Here is a 20,012-nt window from a genome sequence, read left to right on the forward strand (position 1 = left end):
GTATCACATTTCGTATCTAAATGTTCTGCACTTTTAGAATTTTGGCAGCAGGCTTTCTGGAAGTGTTTCAGAGTTATCTCCTCTTGAGTGTATGTTTTGATTATTCTGCGTACTTCTGGAAAATTCCATGTTGATGGCCATGGTCGTAAGTGCTCGAGTTTTCAGGAATTATTGACTGTATATGTAAAGGCAAGTTGCTGTGTTGTCGACACGGAAATACATGGATACACACATTTACTGGAGTAGCATCTTCAATCTCCATAAACGCTTGATCTACATAACCGCTGCCTGACTGCTTGCTGTGTTACATTGTGCATAACTGTTTCTCACTCTCCCACCAAGACTTAGGTGAGTTGACATTATATTTGTCACTCATTACTTTAGAATTGACTCAGTTGTATTGTACATGAAACCTCTCTTGTGAATCTGTATATTTTTGCCTTGTTTTGCTCAATAAGAAGAATTATTGAAAATTTCAAACTTCTCAGTGTTATATATTTTGCTGGTTCCCTGGGGATTTCTTATACCTTTTGTCACAGCAATTTTTAACTGTAACACAATGTCTTTCTGATCCTTCTTACCAGAAACCCATTTGCTCCTTGACTGCATTTCTGGCAAGTAATGTCTCAAATAATGCTTCCAGAAGTGATCAGAAAGCGTTTGACTATGGCACCACCTGTGCCATCCTGTGATATCAGTGGCTGCGTAAACCACCGGTGGAAGGGATTGATCCAGGCGTCAAGAAACGTCTTATCTGCTTGAAATTCAAAATGCTATGACTATGGTATTGAGTACAGAGCATCAGAGAAGCATGCCAACGCTCTTGTCTAGGTTGCCTCTGAGCACAACATTACAAAATGAGATGATGTTGTGGCACAGTTCTATAACAACCAATTTGAACAGTCTCATGCACTGATGCGAGGAATGACACAAGACGTCATGCACTGTTGTCCCATTTGTACACAGCAGTGATGAATGGATGATCCAAAGAGCATGAAGATAATGCTCTAATGAAACATTTTTACACAAGGAGAAATGAACTCTCTCTGCATATATGTTGCATGATGTGGGGAATGAGAGAACATGTTTTACAAGAGCTGCACATGGGCCATTTTGGTGTAGTGAAGATGAGTCAGCAGCCAGAAGCGAGTTGGTGGCCTGGTATTGAAGCGATTTTGAGGGTATTGCCAATATATGCTCAACATGCCCAAAGTAATCAGGCCAATCCATCGTCTGCACCAGTTTGGCCATCATCCATATGGCCTTTGCTGGCCCCTCTATAGGTCATATGTCCCTACTGATTGCGGATGCATGTTCCAAATGGCCAGAAAGTCATCATGAAGTCTACAACTTCAAAAGCAGCAGTGAAAACAGTGAAAAATTGTTTGCCAGTTTTGGTTGCCACATGAATTAGTAACTGATAATGGGCCACAATTTGTTTCAAGTGTGTTTGAGGCATTCCTGAAGAGTAATACAGTCAAGCATGTTAGCAGACAGCGAAGAATGGTCAGGCAGAAAGACTTTAACCTTCGCTGTTGAATGTGGGTCGTGCATAACCCAGAGACACATTTAATGAAAGATGTCTAATTAACCACTGTCCAGAAATCATTGACATTTCAGATATGTGTCGAAAACCTAGTTGGGCACACATAAGCAAAATGATACTGAAAAATGATCAGTGGTAATTAAGTTATTTAGGTGTTAATTTGATTATAACAGAACCGATGATGCGTGTCATGTAGGACCCATACAATTTAAAGAGTGTCTACGGTGATTATTCCTGAATTGTACTCCACGGGTCGCTCAGGACCCATAATATCTAAAGCGACAAAACACTGGTTATTTTTCTCCTGCAATGTGGACCATCAACGAAACACATTGTTCTAAGTAGAGGAGGGGTGTGCCTTATTCAAAATCTCATGATAGTTACATTAGTAGACATTCTGTAATAACACTAACAGTTATTTTGAAATTCTTGGAAACAATCAGCTGTCTTTTGGTTTGGAATTTCTTTTAACTAATTGCTCTACTTTCGCTTTTAGTCATGTCTTGGACTCAATTGGCATCCGTATGTTATTTCTGAAACCAACCGGTTTAACCTTCGCCAGATCACGCATTGAAACTTACAGAATCAGTTTTGGTCATTTTCTCTGATCATAACACAGCTGTCATTGCTTCCTTTTGGGGAATGGAAGGAAAGCAAACATGCAACAATGGCGAGAAGGATCTGTAATAGTGAGTTGTAAAAATCCAACAAGTAGTACATGCATGGAAACATAGGGACAGTGAACAAATGCCGGTTAGCACAGGAGACTTTGGGAGATGGAAACTGGAGGCAACCGTAACATGCGACCTGAGAAATATTGTGATTTCCAGTCTTCCATGTATCTATAACAACCCCGATTCTTCAAATATCTGCACTTTCTACTTTGAGGATTTGAATTAGAATGCACTCTAAACTTCAAAGTTTTTGCTTGGTGGAATGTTATAAATGACGAGTACTCGACAGATACATAGAACGCGAGAGCATTTGGCTGTATGCATGTATCAGGTGTTTAGCATCAAGGAAAGAGATATTCTTTTCTTGCTTCAATTTAATGATTTCCAATTTTTGGGCATTTGTAACAAAGGATTTGGAATATAAGTTTCCACACCAATGTTACAATAGCCTGCTATGACTACATACGTCAGATCGGAATCAGTGCTCTGGGACTAATGACCATCGCGAAGGACACTATCCTTATGGTTGGGTGAATATATATCGTTGGTAGTTGAAATGTGACGTTCACATTGTCCCAAATGGTATGCAATAATGAAAGACTTATTTAGAATACTAAAGAGAAGATATTTAATATGAATGAAAACCGTCTTAAACTGTTTAATGTTTTTTTTCTTGGTAACGTGGTGTTACCATAGGTGTGCAGACACGTCAGTAGAATAGCACGTCAGTTTGTGGGACAGAGGAAATTTCCAACTTTATAAAGAATACTTGTGTTTGAACCTTTTAAAATATTAACAACAGACATATGGTTGTATGGTTTCTTTAAAGTATCAATAGGGTATTTGTTTCTGTATCTGCATATTGTGCACATTCCAGAAAAATATGATATTTGTCCTCAACAGTATTTACATCATTCTTTTCACAGTGGGTACACTGCCTTTGTTGTCTCTCAGTATTAGTGTACCTTCCTGTTTCTATTGCAATTTTAAATTTTGTGAATTTAATTTAAGGCTATGGAAGTAGGGAAAACTGGTTCAGGGACTGTCAGACTGACTAATTGCACATGTGCTTCAAACAGCAGGCTTGTAAGTAATGTAACCCCTTCATTACATTTTTGTGTTCACTGACAGAGAAACAAACACGGTTTTAGGAGTCTGTCAGAGACCGATAGAGGCCATTTCTTAGAATATTTCCAACTGAATAACTGTAATTCCTTGGGGTACAATATTCACTTAACTACAATCATTAGTTGCACTGCTAAGCATGAAGTTAAACGCTTGTACGGGAGCTCCCGGTAGACCTAATTCGTTTTTATCTTATCTCCTTCTCCTTGTTGCTGAAATATACTGGCGATCACAACAATGAGTGTCCCTTGGAACCTCCCGAAGTTTATTTGAGTTGGTGAACATGCAATGTAAGATATATGGAAAAGGTAGAGTCAGTATCTATATGACATACAACGATACTAGATAAGACTAATATCTTTCAAGAGATAAATCTAAATATTTTACATATTTAAATACTTACCTTACCACAGGTCTATAGCATATTGCCTCAAGCTTCGCTTAGTAGGAGATCTGATGGAGTTGAAATGCCTTCAATCTAACATGGCTACCTCGCAACCACGACTGTCTGGATACGGAAGTACCTGGATCTCCAAACTGTGCATGTGCACTGACTCCACGAAAAACTTCACTGTTACTTCCTAGTCTGAAGAGTCCGTAGTGGGGAGGAGCATCCAGCATTGGGAGGGACTTACCGCCCTATGGTAAGGTAAGTATTTAAATATCTAAAATATTTAGATTTTAACAAATTTTTTCCTTACCTTACCATAGGTCTATAGCATATGGATACAACAGCTAGGATGGTGGTGAAGGACTCCAGAGAACCGTCAATCAAAGCCAAATCCCACATATGCCTCGGGGCAGTCGGACCACTACAGATTCCCTTGACTGTCAGACTGCCTCAACATGCTCTCGAACCAGGCACTGGAACCAGAATCAGAGTAGTAGGTCATGCACTAACCACCGGAGGGGTACGGTATCTTAACTCATGCAAGTACAAGGCCCCTATAGACCAAGGTTAGAATAAATCGTACCTACTGGGCGGTTGGATGAGTAAGTTGCTGCGTAACTACTAACGGTCCAAATGACTGTAGTCCCTCTAGGTCCCACAAATAATGACTGGAAAAGACCGTAGAAGATTTCCAAAAACTGGGTGAGGAAGATTTTGCGAATCATAGGCTGCTAGGATGGTCTGCCTCAACCACATCGCTATCGTATTTCTGGTGACTTACTTCTCCCTTTGTCGTCTTTGAAATAGGTAGGAGCAGCCTTTTCCTAGTTCCTCGACGCGAAGCAGATCTTTCGATGTATAGTCTAAGAGCTCATGTCGGGCACAATAACTGTTCCTCTCTGTCATCCAGTCCGATGATGGTTGAGAGAGGCAGGATGGTAAATAACGTGTCTGGTTGGAATGGCAACTGGTTTTTGGCCAGGAAATCCCACAGGAGACCCAAGTGTGCCGCACCTTGTTCTGCTGGCTCGAAACGGACCCTGGTCATATCTAAAGCATGAATTTCGCTCACTCTAGCTGCCGTGGCTAATACTAGCAAAAACGCTGTTTTCCTAGTTAAAAGGACAAACAAAGTCTTGTCTAAGGGTTCCTAAGGGCGACCTCTCAAGTGTTGCAGTACAATATTCAAGTCCCATGCTGGTGGACGGAACTTAACCTTTTGGTCCTCCAGTTTAAATGCCTTCAGCATCGCGACCAATTCCAGAATCTTGGACATCTTTTTGTCACTTCTAACCGCCAACACCATGTTCAATGCTGACAAATATGTACCAATAGTACTGCCCCTGAGTTTCTTTGTGCACCGTAAGTAGCGTAAAAACTCTGCTACGAATTGAGGCGATGCTGATAACTGGTCTCGTGACTTCTGGGCGCAGAACTTTTCAAACGTAGCCCACTTATCATCGTAAAGCGATCGAGTGGAAGCTCTATGCGCCCTGGCAATGATCCTTGCCACCTGAGATGAGTAGCCCTTCGCTTGCAGCATCTTTTGCAAAGGGTCCAAGCGCACAGATGAAATCGCGCTGGGTCGGGGTTTAACGTCCGGCTGGGATGACGCAACAACTGGTCCCACTCTGGGAGCCGAACAGATTTCTTCCTGCGAGACGGCATAATTCTGGAAACCATGTCCGTGCTGGCCACCAGGGCGTGACCAAAAGCAGAACGTTCCTGCATCCTGGAATGTGATGAGCTCTTGCCTTGATGCAGTTTGCATCCAGAACACTGGCTATGTGAAACATTTGACCCAAAAGGGACTTGGATCTGGTTGTCCCCTGCCTCAGGATCAACTACAACACTGTTGCATTGTCCAACACAATCAGAACCTTGGAATCACTGCCATTCTCTGAGGAGTAGCGGTTCCGATAGTCCCCTTTTCACAAACCGAGAGATCTTTCCCCACCGATTGAGAGGGATGCGCACTCGATCGAGCTGGGCCTGAAACAGTCCTCCGATGAAAACCGAATCCTGAGTGGGCTGTAAATGTGACTTCTCCCTGTTGATCAAGCAACCTATCTGCTCCAAGAGATGAATGGCGAAGTCCAGTTGTCTGCGTAGCAGTTGAGGCTCTGTCTGGTTTAGTAGACAATCGTCTATATAAGGGTCGAATTCTATTCGCCTGAGGTGAAGAAAGCGAGCGATGGGAGTTGTAATTCTGGTGAATAGCCACGGGGCCGTGGAAATGCTAAACAGTAGGACTTGCCACTGATAATGGCGACCCTCAAACACAAACCTGAGATATTGTGAGCAGGGTAGATTGGGACGTGAACGTAGGCGTCTTGGATGTCCAGACTGCATATCCATAAACCCTGAGTCAGCTTGAGTCGCAACTGTTCCAGGGACACCATCTTGAAGCGAGGAGGATCCTCAAGATACCGTTCGTTGAATGCTGCCATATTGTGTATCATCCAAAGCTTGTTGGAATCCTTCCGGCGAGTAGAACCCTGGTGATCAGATCGGGTCCGGTACTTCCTCAATGGCACGTTTTCCCAGCAGCACTTCGATGTTGTCCCTCAACAGTTCGCTTTGTGACCCCGAGTATGTCCGCGACTCTGGGTGTGACGTTAACGGTGGAGTTTGCCTGATGGTAGACTGTAGCCTTTTTTCAAAATACCGGGCACACAAGGATCTTGGAGGATAGGCCAGTTCCTCCAGAAGATACCCAGTCTTCCTCCTACTGGAGTAGGGAACACTGGCACGGCGTGAGGCGGAAGCTTCCAGTCGTGACAGGTGGCGCCCTCAATGTCTGCAGTAGCGGCACTTCCCCCCTCCCTCTGCCAGGAGTGGTGGGGGCATCCCTTCTTGACTCTGCTGGCTTCCGACTGTCATTTGAAGTGAACCTCAGGCCTCGGCCTCTAGAGAACGCTGACCTGACTGATTCTCTTCTGGGAATATAGCGCCTCCTGCCTTTATCTTGTGTTGCCAATCTGCCACGAAAGGCCGACGAAAGTGCCTCGAATGCTGACAGGGATCCGTCTGTATTCCGCAGGTCTGCATGTTCTTTATACACTTTGCGTATGGCATCCCCAAAAAGCACATGAGACGAGAAAGGTGTTCTGATCAACTTGCGCTTGAACTCTTCCTGCCACGAACAACCGTCCAGAAATCCTGTTCTGCGCACCACCGTTATCATTGCTTAGGCGGTCCTAACGTGTCCCAGCAAGTCGTGCAATACCTTGCCTTGCCACAAAAAGAGGAGTGATAAATGCTCCTGTCTATACCCATTATGTTCAGTTAAATCTACAGCCACTGCCGATGTAGCTGACGATAATGCCGAAATGGGTTTTAAAATGCAACGTAGCTCGGTATATATAGCCTGCAACTTACAGTCCTGCACTTAGTAGGAAGTAGACGACAACCTCTTAATGGCTTCGTCTAGTGTAGCTTCCGAGTCCGCAAAATCCAAACTATGAATCTTGTACTCTTGTTTCTTGGCCAATGACAATTTCACAAAATCCTCATTTAAAGATGAGATGGCATCCGTTACCATAGGATGGGGTGGAATCAATAATTCTGGCTTGATCCTAATTGCTTTATCACTGTCAATCCCCGACCCTGGGGAAGGGCAATCCGGAAGTCTGTCTGCGATCCAGTCATACACGGCTGATAACGGTAGGTATGACCCCTCTTCATCATGTAACTGCGCCAGATCCTCCTTGTAGTCCGTCGAAAAACACTGCTCCTCATCCACAGTCCAAGATACGGTGGACTTGCGCTCTGGCGTCCTTCTCCTCAGTGACGTTGGTCTATTCCGTGGAGACACCGAACGGGATCTGGATCACCTATCCCTATGTCTACGATGACGGGATCTGCCACGGTGATCCGGCGACCTTGACGGTGAGCGTTGGCGTCGGCAGGCGCCCAACAAACTGCTCCGAGGGCTTCTGGAACCTGACCTCCTGATGTCCGAACAACTCGCTCTCCTGTCGTTCAATGCTACATCCACACTCCCCGATGCTCCAAAGGTTAGTCCCAAAGACGTAGTCCTGGCCTGGGATACACTAGTAATCGTCGGCACTGGCGCACCTCCATACTCCTTCCTCTGGGATGACTCTGCCATGCTAGAACTGAGTTGAGGTGCTGTAGATAGAGGCGTCGTATATTCCTGCCTGGACGCTCCTGGCGCCATCAATGGGGTTGGTATCAACAAAGCTCGAAGCATTCTCTGCAGATAAGGCATCTCTGCAGATAAGGCGTCTGGCCTTCTGGCCACAACCACCCAACCACCCGTCTGAGTTGCAGGTGTCGGCACCGATATCGACATTGGGGTTGGGGGTGGCATGTTCGTCTGCGTCGGTGCTGTGCTTGACCTCGGCGCTGTCCTCTGAAAAGTTGAACAATGCTGGATCACTGGTGTCTCCAGCTGAGTAGACATCTCCAACAGTCATGGAAACGTAGATTCTCAGGAGTACCAGGAAGAGACATTCTTCATCCCGATGACGCCGCCACACAGCACAGTCTGGGCAAAAGGGATGAGGGTCTTTGCCGGACTTCAGTCCTTTCCAAGTCACACAAAAGTGTTATGTCATACACTACAGCTGTAACAAATTGAAATAATAACAAACGATAAGAAAAGGGTGGAAAATACCACACGCACCCTATCATAAAATGGACTGTTCCACACAATGTGCTACGCCTGCTTGCAATAGACAAAAAATCGCTGTCACTCAGAGAGAAAACGACACCGACTAAAATACGTTAAATAATACAATCGTGATTCTGGTGGATTTTATAAATGAAATATCAATAGGCATGACCACCAGCCAATACATTACTCCTCCGTAAAACTACAGAGGAGAATGTAAAAAACATAGGAGACACTAAAACACGAAGTAGCCGGCAAAGTGTACCAAATGTAAAATATACGTTAACATCGACACAAAGATTGAAAAGTATACATACCACACTGAAATGAAGAGAAATTCAAATAAAGTGCAATTTTTTTTCAGCAATCCAAACACATGGAGTCTGTGCGCATGCGCAGTGGGGGAATCCAGATACTTCCATATCCTGACAGTCGTGATTGCGAGGTAGCCATGTTAGATTGAAGGCATTTCAACTCCGTCAGATCTTCTATTAAGCGAAGTTTGAGGTAATATGCTATAGGCCTGTGGTAAGGTAAGTAAAAAATTATAGAAAGTTTAAGAACTGAAGAAAGTAATTGTGTTGATTATGGTCCAAACAAGGACCTAATTTTATGTACATTATAAGAATAAGCAATAAAACCAAGATTGTTTCAAAGTTGCACGTTGAGTAGGAAATAACAGCAACGCAACTCACAATGTTACTGAAACTGATCTCAAATAAAGATGCTGACACTGATCTTAAATAGAGATGCTGAAACCAATCTTGCATAAAGTTGCTGAAACAGATCTTAAATAATACTATTGTTTTTTGGTAGGGGAATAACCTTTAGAATAACCCTTAACCTATATAAAATATATGGGTTACGTAGGACCCGCATCATTGGTTCTGCAAGTTTCAATCCGTGATACGGTAAAGAGTAAGCAGTCCATTAGAGCATCTGAAAACAGTTATGGAAATGCTGAAAAGAAAGTTGATCAGTTCCTGTTAGCATACAGGGCTGCTCTGCACTGTGTCACAAATGAGACACCAGTCAAGTTATTCTTAACGTGAAAACTGAGAACAAAACTGGATTTGTTAAAACCAGACATTCAATTCACTAAGTCAAAAAAGTTGTTGAGTCAAAGTGGTAATATGTCAGAGACCTGACATGTGGACAGAAAGTGTGGGTCAGAGACTATCGTGGTGCAGATAAGTGGGTACCAGGACACGTTACTGCTCGACATAGAGTGTCTCACACATTATGGTGTTGATGTGGGTAATGGGCAGTGTTGCAGACACATCGACCAGCTGCCATCGAGAGAGGAATGCAGTGTTAGTGTGTCAACTGAACCAGATGCACCAGAGAGGTGTGCCGTGTTAGCATTTGAAATGGACCAGATGTACCAGAGAGGTGTGCCGTGCAGAAGAAAGACACCACTCAGGCTATTGTCTCATGTTTTACCTTTGTAGGTAGAGTAAGCCAAAGTAAATACACTGACTCAAGTGTTATTTAGTAACAGTTCATCTGTTAATGAAAGTTCAGATGAAAGTTCTTTTGATGTTGAAGGAGTTTTTAGCTTTTCATTACAGGAACTATTCATATATTCAGTGGGTCTTCCTAAGGTATTCTTTGTAAAGGGGGAAATGTTATGTTATGTGATCTACATCAATGCATATGGGCGCATGAGCACATGATTTGATAATGTCACATTGTGACGTCACTACGTGGCACTTGTACCTCACTTTGATCTGGGTGATTAAACCATGCAGAACCACGATGTTTCGCGTGTTCATTCAAACAGCTGGAGTCAGTTCACAACACAAGGAATTCATTCAACACTGAATGTTGCTGCACAAGGAATTCATTCAAAACTGAATTATGCTGTACAAGGAATTTATTCAACACTGAATTTTGCTGTACAAGGAATTTATTCAACACTGAATTTTGCTGTACAACATGGAAATTGCTTCACCAGTCTGGCATGCTGATGGGTTTGTGTCATGACTTAATCATGGTTTAACTTCCCAGGTTCCTGCAGGCAGTTTAAGAGTCTTCTGTAGCAATGGCGTAACCTGCTGTATGTTTAGAGTCTGAGAGTCTTGTATAGCAATGGTGTAGTCTGCTGTATGTTTAGAGTCTGAGAGTCTTGTATAGCAATGGTGTAGCCTGCTGTATGTATAGAGTCTGAGAGTCTTGTATAGCAATGGTGTAGCCTGCTGTATGTATAGTCTGAGAGTCTTGCATAGCAATGGTGTAGCCTGCTGTATGTATAGTCTGCGAGTCTTGCATAGCAATGGTGTAGCCTGCTGTATGTATAGTCTGAGAGTCTTGCATAGCAATGGTGTAGCCTGCTGTATGTATAGTCTGCGAGTCTTGCATAGCAATGGTTTAGCCTGCTGTATGCATAGAGTCTGAGAGTTTTTGAGTGAGGAATGAAATAACCGATGCCTATAATAACTCTTCAAGCAGAGCATGCACAATGAATATGATTTGTCAGCATCAGTTTCCTCCAAGTATGCTTTAAACATCTACAGTCTACACTTACGATGACAACAGTGCCAAACACTAAGAAGCGGGCGCTCCTGGCAAAGTCATAGTTCCTCAGTTCTGTCTTCTCCACTGCCACCTGGCTGATTCCATCTCCTGCCATCATCAGGCTGCCTGCAGAGACATACAGATCACACAAAGTTGACCAAAGCATAGGTCACACACAGTAGTCCAACATATAGAACACACAAAGTAACACACAAAACTGTCCACACTCAGCAGACTCCAAGTAATGCAAGACACAAATCCCACAAAGTAGCTCAACACACAAATCCCACAAAGTAGCTCAGCACACAAAGCACACGGAGTAGTCCAACACACAAATCCCACAAAGTAGTCCAACACACAAATCCCACAAAGTAGCTCAACACACAGAGCACACGGAGTAGTCCAACACACAAATCCCACAAAGTAGCTCAACACACAGAGCACACGGAGTAGTCCAACACACAAATCCCACAAAGTAGTCCAACACACAAATCCCACAAAGTAGCTCAACACACAGAGCACACGGGGTAGTCCAACAGACAAATCCCACAAAGTAGCTCAACACACAAATCCCACAAAGTAGTCCAACACAAAGATCACACAAAGTAGTTCAACACACAGATCACACAAAGTAGTCCAACACACAGATCACACACAGTAATCCAACACACAGATCACACAAAATAGTCCACACCCATTAGTCTCCAATAATGCAACACACAAATCATACAAAGTAGTCTAACACAGAGAACACACACAGTAGTCCAATACCCAGATCACACAAAGTAGTCCATCATATAGAACACACAAAGCAGTCCAACACATAGATCACACAAAGTAGTCAAACACACAGATCACACAAACTAGTCCAACATACAGATCACACAAAGTAGTCTAACACATTGATCACACAAAGTAGTCCAATACCCAGATCACACAAAGTAGTCCAACATACAGAACACACAAAGCAGTCCAGCAAATAGATCATACAAAGTAGTCAAACACACAGATCACACAAAGTAGTCCAACATACAGATCACACAAAGTAGTTCAACACACAGATCACACAAAGTAGTCCAACACCTAGCTCACACAAAGTAGTCCAACACAAAGATCACACAAAGTTGTCCAACAGACAGATCACACAAAATAGTCCACATCCACTCACTGTAGACTCCAAGTAATGCAACACACAAATCATGCAATGTACTCCAACACAGAACACACAAAGTAGTCCAACACACAAATCACACAAAGTACTACAACACACAGAACACACAAAGTAGTCCAACACACAGAACACACAACGTAGTCCAACACATAGATCACACAAAGTAGTCCAACACCCAGATCACATAAAGTAGTCCAAAACACAGAACACACAAAGTAGTCCAACACCCAGATCACACAAAGTAGTCCAACACACAAATCACACAAAGTACTACAACACACAGAACACACAAAGTAGTCCAACACATAGAACACACAAAGTAGTCCAACACACAGATCACACAAAGTAGTCAAACAAATAGATTGCACAAAGTCGTCCAACATACAGATCACATAAGCAGTCTAACATACAAAGTAGTAACATAGAGAACACACCATGAACATCTGTTATAGAAACAAAAGTGCATACAAAAGTGAACTACAACCTACAGTATGGACTAAGCAGTCATATCTTCCCTAAATATATAACTGTTTTATCATTCTGTTAAAATGAATAATTCTCAGACTGTACACATGCAGCATGCTACAACTATTAAAATTATGGACCCACCCCCTCCCCCTCAAAGTGCATAAGGTATCTACATGAACACTGCTTATCAGGTGAGGCCCATACCCCACCACACAGTCTTCTGTAAATATAGACAAATTATTTAGATATTTTTGGGGTTCTTTGAAGTGGTATCACATATCATGGATATAGGGAGCTGGTCTGTCATAAAGACCCTGAAACAGATATACCCACTGCAGCCCATTCAAGTCTAGAATATGTAGCAAGTCTAGATTAATGACTTTTGACTTTTACATTGCCTACCCAACCTTGATTTTCTGTGGGCTTTTTATGTGGACCAACAACACACTTCTGGTCTGATAAAACACTGATTTGTTCTGTTATCAGAATGTCTGGTTCAGTGCAGTTTCTACTATGCTATGTTAATGCATCTGCTGGCCTGTCGAAATATCAAAGTAGTTCTTAATACTTTGAATGCCAACGCCAGTTTAGGTAAAGGGATACTGTACCACTTGCGAATCAACAGGACACGTAAGTACTCTTCATTATGATTTAATACCAACTCAAGCAGAGCATGCACTCGTCCGCGCAACCTGGCCTCAGCCACCCGAGAGATGTTCAAGGGGAATAACTCTCTTGCCTCATTACACTGCCAAGCAAACCTGCATTGGCGTGACAGTCTTTTTCTTTTCCTCTTTGAGGCTTAAGTTGCGTAAACTATAAAAGTAATACAGCGCGAAGTGATGTGTGTGTTTGGCACATGACGAGCTTGTAACTATAATGATACAAACACAAAAAACCTACATGAAAATTAGTACACCACCGATGGTTCTCAGACCATAGCAAACAATGGACATGACTGCGCCCCTTGAATGTTATGTGGAACAAAACTGAGAAGTATAAAATTCAAAAGTCCAGAACATAGTCATTAAAACGACATGGCCGTCTGTGTTCACGGGAGGGCCTTGTTCGTTGGCTGGGAACTACCTCTGATGGAGTGTCAGAGTCAACAAAAGGCACATCTTCCTCTGATATGTGAGTGAAGCCAGGTTGCTGAACACTGTTGGGCTCCTGATATCCTGGCTGTTGTATAGGTGGAGTAAGAATTTCAAGAGGAATCTGTTTGGTACAAGGTAGGTGAAGAGGTTGATCAGGTTGGTCTTCATTGTCTGATGTGTCATCATATGTGAGTTTGTCCTGAGAAGTCTCCACACAAGATGGCACCTTGTAGCACTCTGACAGCTTTACTCTGTAGGAATTGTTGCGTAGCTGAGATCCTGTAAACTTGCGAATGTTGCACCATATGCCATCCCTGGCAACTACTAGATAACGAGATCTTGCACATGTTTTGTTACGATCATTGTGCAGGTATACCAAGTCACCGATCTCAATCTGGTCAATGACAGGACGATGACCCTTAGGAACCTTTGATTTCTCACTGTGAGTGTGATTTGACGTACGGCTAACATGCTGGTCCATAATCAGCTGTTTGTCAGACATAGGTAACTGACAGAGAGTAAACTGATCTCTTTGTGTCCACATCTCGCGAGATGATAAACCACGAGAGCGAATGCGTGAGTTTAAACGAGCTACCGCAATGGCAAGAGTAGTCGCAGTGGTTGGGCCACGTAGGGGACCTTGACGTAAAAGCTCGTCCTCCAACTCTTGTATTGCCTTCTCAGCAACAGGGTTCTTGTTTCTGTTTTTAGCTCTGCCTATTTCAAGTGACAGTCTGTGGTGCTGAAGTACCTCATTATTCTCAAGACTCTTGAAACCTGGGGCAGGATCGGTGCGAATAACAGCATGGGGACCATCAAGAGGACGGAATTCGATGCAAAGGCGTATCAAAGCGTCGCAAAGGGTTGAGCTGCTTTCATCTTCAATAATGCAAGCCGCAGTGTAGGATGTCACGCACTCCCGGAGGACAAGAATGAACTGACGTTCACGTCGCATGACATCTGATGCAAATGTCAAACCAACACTTTCAGGAGGATCAATGGTGCTTTGACCTACCACAACGTGTGGTGTCTTCCTCAAACAGGCACACTGATGGCATGACTTCGTGACATTCTCAATTGACTTGTCCAAATCTACAGCGAAGAAGTATCTGTGACATACTTGCTTGAGCTGATGAGCTGATGGATGATCCAACTGAATATGCAAAGCAGTGATAAGTCCATCTAGAACCTGCCTCGGAACGACAATACACTCCCGTGTTTGACGGAGTGGGTCCGTCCTTCGGACCACAAGTAAGCCATCATTGGAGATAGTGGCTGCATTCAAGTATCACTTGACATCTTTGATATCTGTCAACTTTTTCGAGGGTCTTGTACCTTGGAGAAGATGAGCATGAGTCCGTCTAAGATCAGAGCACTCCTCCTGAAGGGAGCGCCAAGCTGGTCTGCTGGTAAAGGGAAGTCGACTAGTGCCATTCAAGATGTCAGAAATGGAGACTTGACTGACAACTGAGTCCTCGGTGCGCTCAATAAAGGAGCAGATCTGGCAAGATGGATCGATACAATCTGGTGCATTTCTGCTTGCAAAATCTGATGGGGCACTGGCCAAGCCAGCAAAGGTGTTGAACTGTAGCCTGGTACCGACTGACTGTTGACAAGAAGGTGGATACATGTGGACTAGCGGAAAACTCTCCTCTACATAATTCCTCAAAAGCCAACACACAGGGTCTGCTGTCGGTCAGGATACATGCTTTCAGTTTAGATTGGATGATAAAAGGACTGAAGTGCTTGGTGGCAACGGCAATGGACAGTGCTTCTATCTCACAGTGTATGGCACAGGTTCAATGGCAAACATCTCATCTGGTGAGGAATAACTGTCAGGAACAAGTATCTCGATAAACTCCCCAGGCATATGGTAGCAGGTTTGTTCGGGGCTCTGAGCACACAGGCTCTTCTAACAGTATGCTTGTCTGATGGGTTTCCTGAGACATACGTGTAGATCGTGCCATCACCAAGTATGATCTGCCTCTTTGCAGGACGTATAGCTATATCGTTGGCCTCCATAAATGGTATTCCTGCAAGAATATCCACATCAAGGTTCTCCACCACAAGACCATTGAAACTGAATTCCTTGTTGTCACGGCATAGAAGTATGCTTGTCTCTCCAACAACCATAAGGGGAGATGAACCATCCGCCTGATTAGCTGACTGGGGGCTCTTTTTGATAACAGCACCAAGATAAGTCGCCATGGAGAGGCGGATCAGGTTTCCGGTGGCTCCACTATCTATTATCACACGAGCAGTCATGTGACCACAGAAGGTGTCCATGTGTGGAGACTGTCGAACCTGAACTCGAAGTGTTGAGAGAGAATCTGCAGGGGGTTCCTCAGCATCCAAACTGTCCAGTGTGTAGTCAGGATCGATGCAAGCCTCTTCTGAGTCATCAAGGATATTTACTATTTGCCTGGCCTTAAGCATGTACCTGCGATCGTGATCTGGAAGGAACTTGCATTCGCTGAGAAAGTGACCATGGTCCCCACGACCAGCAGCTTTGCATAATGGACACGATTTGCTGACCTTTCGCATCGGTCGTGTTGTTGGTTTAGGAACTGAGAAGGGTGAAGAGCGCTTTTGGTTTGTGGTAGCTCTCATTACCTTAGCATCCTCTGCAGTGCGAATTTCATCCAATAGTGAGTCAAGAGCCTGAGGTTTCAGTGAGGGAACAGTACGTGAGCGCAGGTCTGTACCATAACGTTGTTTAACCAACTTTGGCAGGTCAACGTGGATTAGTCTAAGCTAAGTAAGCACCACAAAGTTTTCCAATGATGGTGAGAGCTCCTCATCCTCGTCCAGTGCAGTGCCGTGGTGGGTGATACCACCGTCACGACGAAGTAAATTGTCCTCCACAAAGGCCATGAGTCTCTGATATAAATCTTCAGGTCTCTCGTTGGGCTCGCGCTTAATGTCTGTGAAATCGAGGAAATGGCTACCAGTGGCTTGAAAACCAAAGTGAAGGCGTATGGTGTGCCATATACAGCCTATGGACGTAGAGTTCTTGATAATAGTATTTCTCGAGATGATAGGGCAGAAATTGGCAATTTGTCCAAGCATTAGTTCTAAACTGCTTACCTTTTGTTGTGCAGTACGCCTTTGGGCTTGCTGGACGTCGTCACCATCGTTTGTCATGCCTCTGAGCGGAGTTGTCCGCGTCTTTTTCAGTAATGTAGCCCCATCGATGAGAAATGGAGCGAAGTGCGCATCAAGTGATAAAGTATAGAAGAGGTTTTGCCTCCAACTTTCAAACGAAGTCACTGTCTCTGCCTTGGTAAGACACCACTGTTTTGGTGCCTGTTGAGCATTAGCCATAATGAACGAGTAGTTTCACGCGTTATCCAGGCGCGCTACCGCCTGACCTGTCAACCACGTTCAGTGACACACAAGTAACACAGACCAATGAGACGCCTGCTTCGTTAGACGTGAGTCGTATCTCGCTGCCACCACGCCAGTTTAGGTAAAGGGATACTGTACCAGTTGCGAATCAACAGGACACGTAAGTACTCTTCATTATGATTTAATACCAACTCAAGCAGAGCATACACTCGTCCGTGCAACCCGGCCTCAGCTACCCGAGAGATGTTCAAGGGGAATAACTCTCTTGCCTCAGTACACTGCCAAGCAAACCTGCATTGGCGCAATAACTATCATGGAAATCTGTCAGATTAAGGACTCTTCCTGCTGAATCCATATCTATAGTCTTCACACTACATGTAACTCTTTTAACTTGCCTGTGTTCATAAAGTGATGTATATATTTTAGCTTGTTAAAGGTAGCTTGTAGAAAACAATGACTCCATGCTCTGCTGCACTGATAAGGAAAGGATGTCATCTGTGGGGATGACACCACACCCTACTACAATGACAAGGTATGGATGACATCTGTGGGGATGACACCACACCCTACTACACTGACAAGGTATATGGATGTCATCTGTGGGGATGACACCACACTCTACTACAATGACAAGGTATATGGATGACATCTGTGGGGATGACACCACACCCTACTACAATGACAAGGTATATGGATGTCATCTGTGGGGATGACACCACACCCTACTACAATGACAAGGTATATGGATGACATCTGTGGGGATGACACCACACCCTACTACAATGACAAGGTATATGGATGACATCTGTGGGGATGACACCACACCCTACTACACTGACAAGGTATATGGATGTCATCTGTGGGGATGACACCACACCCTACTACAATGACAAGGTATATGGATGTCATCTGTGGGGATGACACCACACCCTACTACAATGACAAGGTATATGGATGTCATCTGTGGGGATGACACCACACCCTACTACACTGACAGGGTATATGGATGTCATCTGTGGGGATGACACCACACTCTACTACAATGACAAGGTATGGATGTCATCTGTGGGGATGACACCACACCCTACTACAATGACAAGGTATATGGATGTCATCTGTGGAGATGACACCACACCCTACTACAATGACAAGGTATGGATGTCATCTGTGGGGATGACACCACACTCTACTACACTGATAAGGTATATGGATGTCATCTGTGGGAGGGCACCACGCCCTACTACAATGACAAGGTATGGATGTCATCTGTGGGGATGACACCACACTCTACTACACTGATAAGGTATATGGATGTCATCTGTGGGATGACACCACACCCTACTACAATGACAAGGTATGGATGTCATCTGTGGGGATGACACCACACTCTACTACACTGATAAGGTATATGGATGTCATCTGTGGGATGACACCACACCCTACTACACTGACAGGGTATATGGATGTCATCTGTGGGGATGACACCACACCCTACTACAATGACAAGGTATGGATGACATCTGTGGGGATGACACCACACCCTACTACACTGACAGGGTATATGGATGTCATCTGTGGGGATGACACCACACCCTACTACACTGATAAGGTATATGGATGTCATCTGTGGGAGGGCACCACGCCCTACTACACTGGCATGGTAAAGATGTGGTTACATATGGCATGCAGGCATGATTGCATGACTCCACGACCTGCTGCACATTTCATCTCAAGTTTTAAACGAAGTGTGTATACTCCAGTTGTATTTGATTAAAGCCCGGTTTGCCGTAAGAGTGTCAGCACGAATTACCTGTAGTGGCACACATTGTCCCCAGCGGGTACTTGTTGAGCACTCTGAGATACGATCGCCATATCCCCGCCATGCTTAAACTGCGGCAGGACAGATCTACCCTTCTCTCGTCATCAGCTCTAACGCCACTGATCTCACAGACTTCCACCGACAGATCCTCGTGGTGTCGGTTGTTGAAGTGCGCATGCGTGCAGCAGCCGACAGCCAGACTGCAATGTTCCGGATAGATATGTAGTGAGCATGGCAGTCGTTACTGCTATTGTATATGTCATCAAGAATACACCCGAGACTGTTGCATTAAGCAACTTTATTTGCAGTTACAGACAGAAGTCACATTCTGTATATTTGCATGGGTCGGAGATGACGTTGGCATGGAAAAACTCAGTATGTTTCACTCATGCATCTTATTTCAACGGAGTTCCAGAAGGGACATGTGCGCATAAACAAAGAAAGAAAGAAAGAAAGAAAGAAATATCTCGTAATGACGACTTTTATGTGGTAATAACGAGTTTTCATCTCTTAATAACAGCTTGTAAATCTCGTGATATAGTCTTCACACAGTATATGTACGTCACCTCAGTGTTCTAACTGGGTATGATGATGTATATAAAATCAGGGAGCCTATATAGAGTGTTATAGAGTATCCCTGATAAAATGTAGGGACATTTAGGTTTGTGTGTGCTACAGTCACTAGCTATGGTGATGTGTAAAATGTAAGGACATTCTCGCGAGATTACGATATAATAAACCGGGCCCTTAAGTCATTACTACGACATTAAAAGTCGTTATATAGCGAGATTTGAAAGTTATAACGAGATTTGAAGTCGTTATAACGAGATTACAAGACGTTATTACGTACTTGATTATTAAGTTTTGGGGGATACGCGCGAATGTCCCTTTTCTATGAGATTTATAGATATGTCTAAATTAAGCAAGTATGTTCATGTAAACAGGCTAATTAATGTGGATATCGATTAGATTAAGGTGTACTCCTTTTAATATTGAGCTATAATTTTGCGAGCGCATCTTTCCCAGTTGTTGCTCCAAGGTTGTGTAGACTATCGATCCACGCTGTCATGTGGAAATGAAATGGTAAAGCTGCATACACATACAATGACAGAAGGGGACCCAAATTGTATCCATTGTACAGTGCACATTATGTTCATGTTGATAATTATAGTTCATTTGAGAAATATGACACAAAGCGTACTGTTGTGTAAAGATAT

General features: G+C 43.8%; 1 protein-coding gene across 1 annotated transcript in view; it reads right to left on the reverse strand.

Moving 5' to 3' along the window:
* The window catches only part of LOC137278700 (protein Mpv17-like), a 55,774-nt gene extending 36,808 nt beyond the window's left edge, over positions 1-18,966 (reverse strand). The window contains exons 1-2 of the mRNA XM_067811215.1: positions 18,787-18,966; positions 10,903-11,018 (exon numbers count right to left, since the gene is read on the reverse strand). Coding sequence (XP_067667316.1) covers positions 10,903-11,018; positions 18,787-18,859 — 189 coding nt within the window. The 5' untranslated portion in view covers positions 18,860-18,966. The remainder of the gene's footprint in view (positions 1-10,902; positions 11,019-18,786) is intronic.
* Positions 18,967-20,012: the final 1,046 nt, after the last annotated feature.

Source organism: Haliotis asinina, chromosome 3, assembly GCF_037392515.1.
Source record: "Haliotis asinina isolate JCU_RB_2024 chromosome 3, JCU_Hal_asi_v2, whole genome shotgun sequence".
Lineage (NCBI taxonomy): Eukaryota > Metazoa > Mollusca > Gastropoda > Lepetellida > Haliotidae > Haliotis > Haliotis asinina.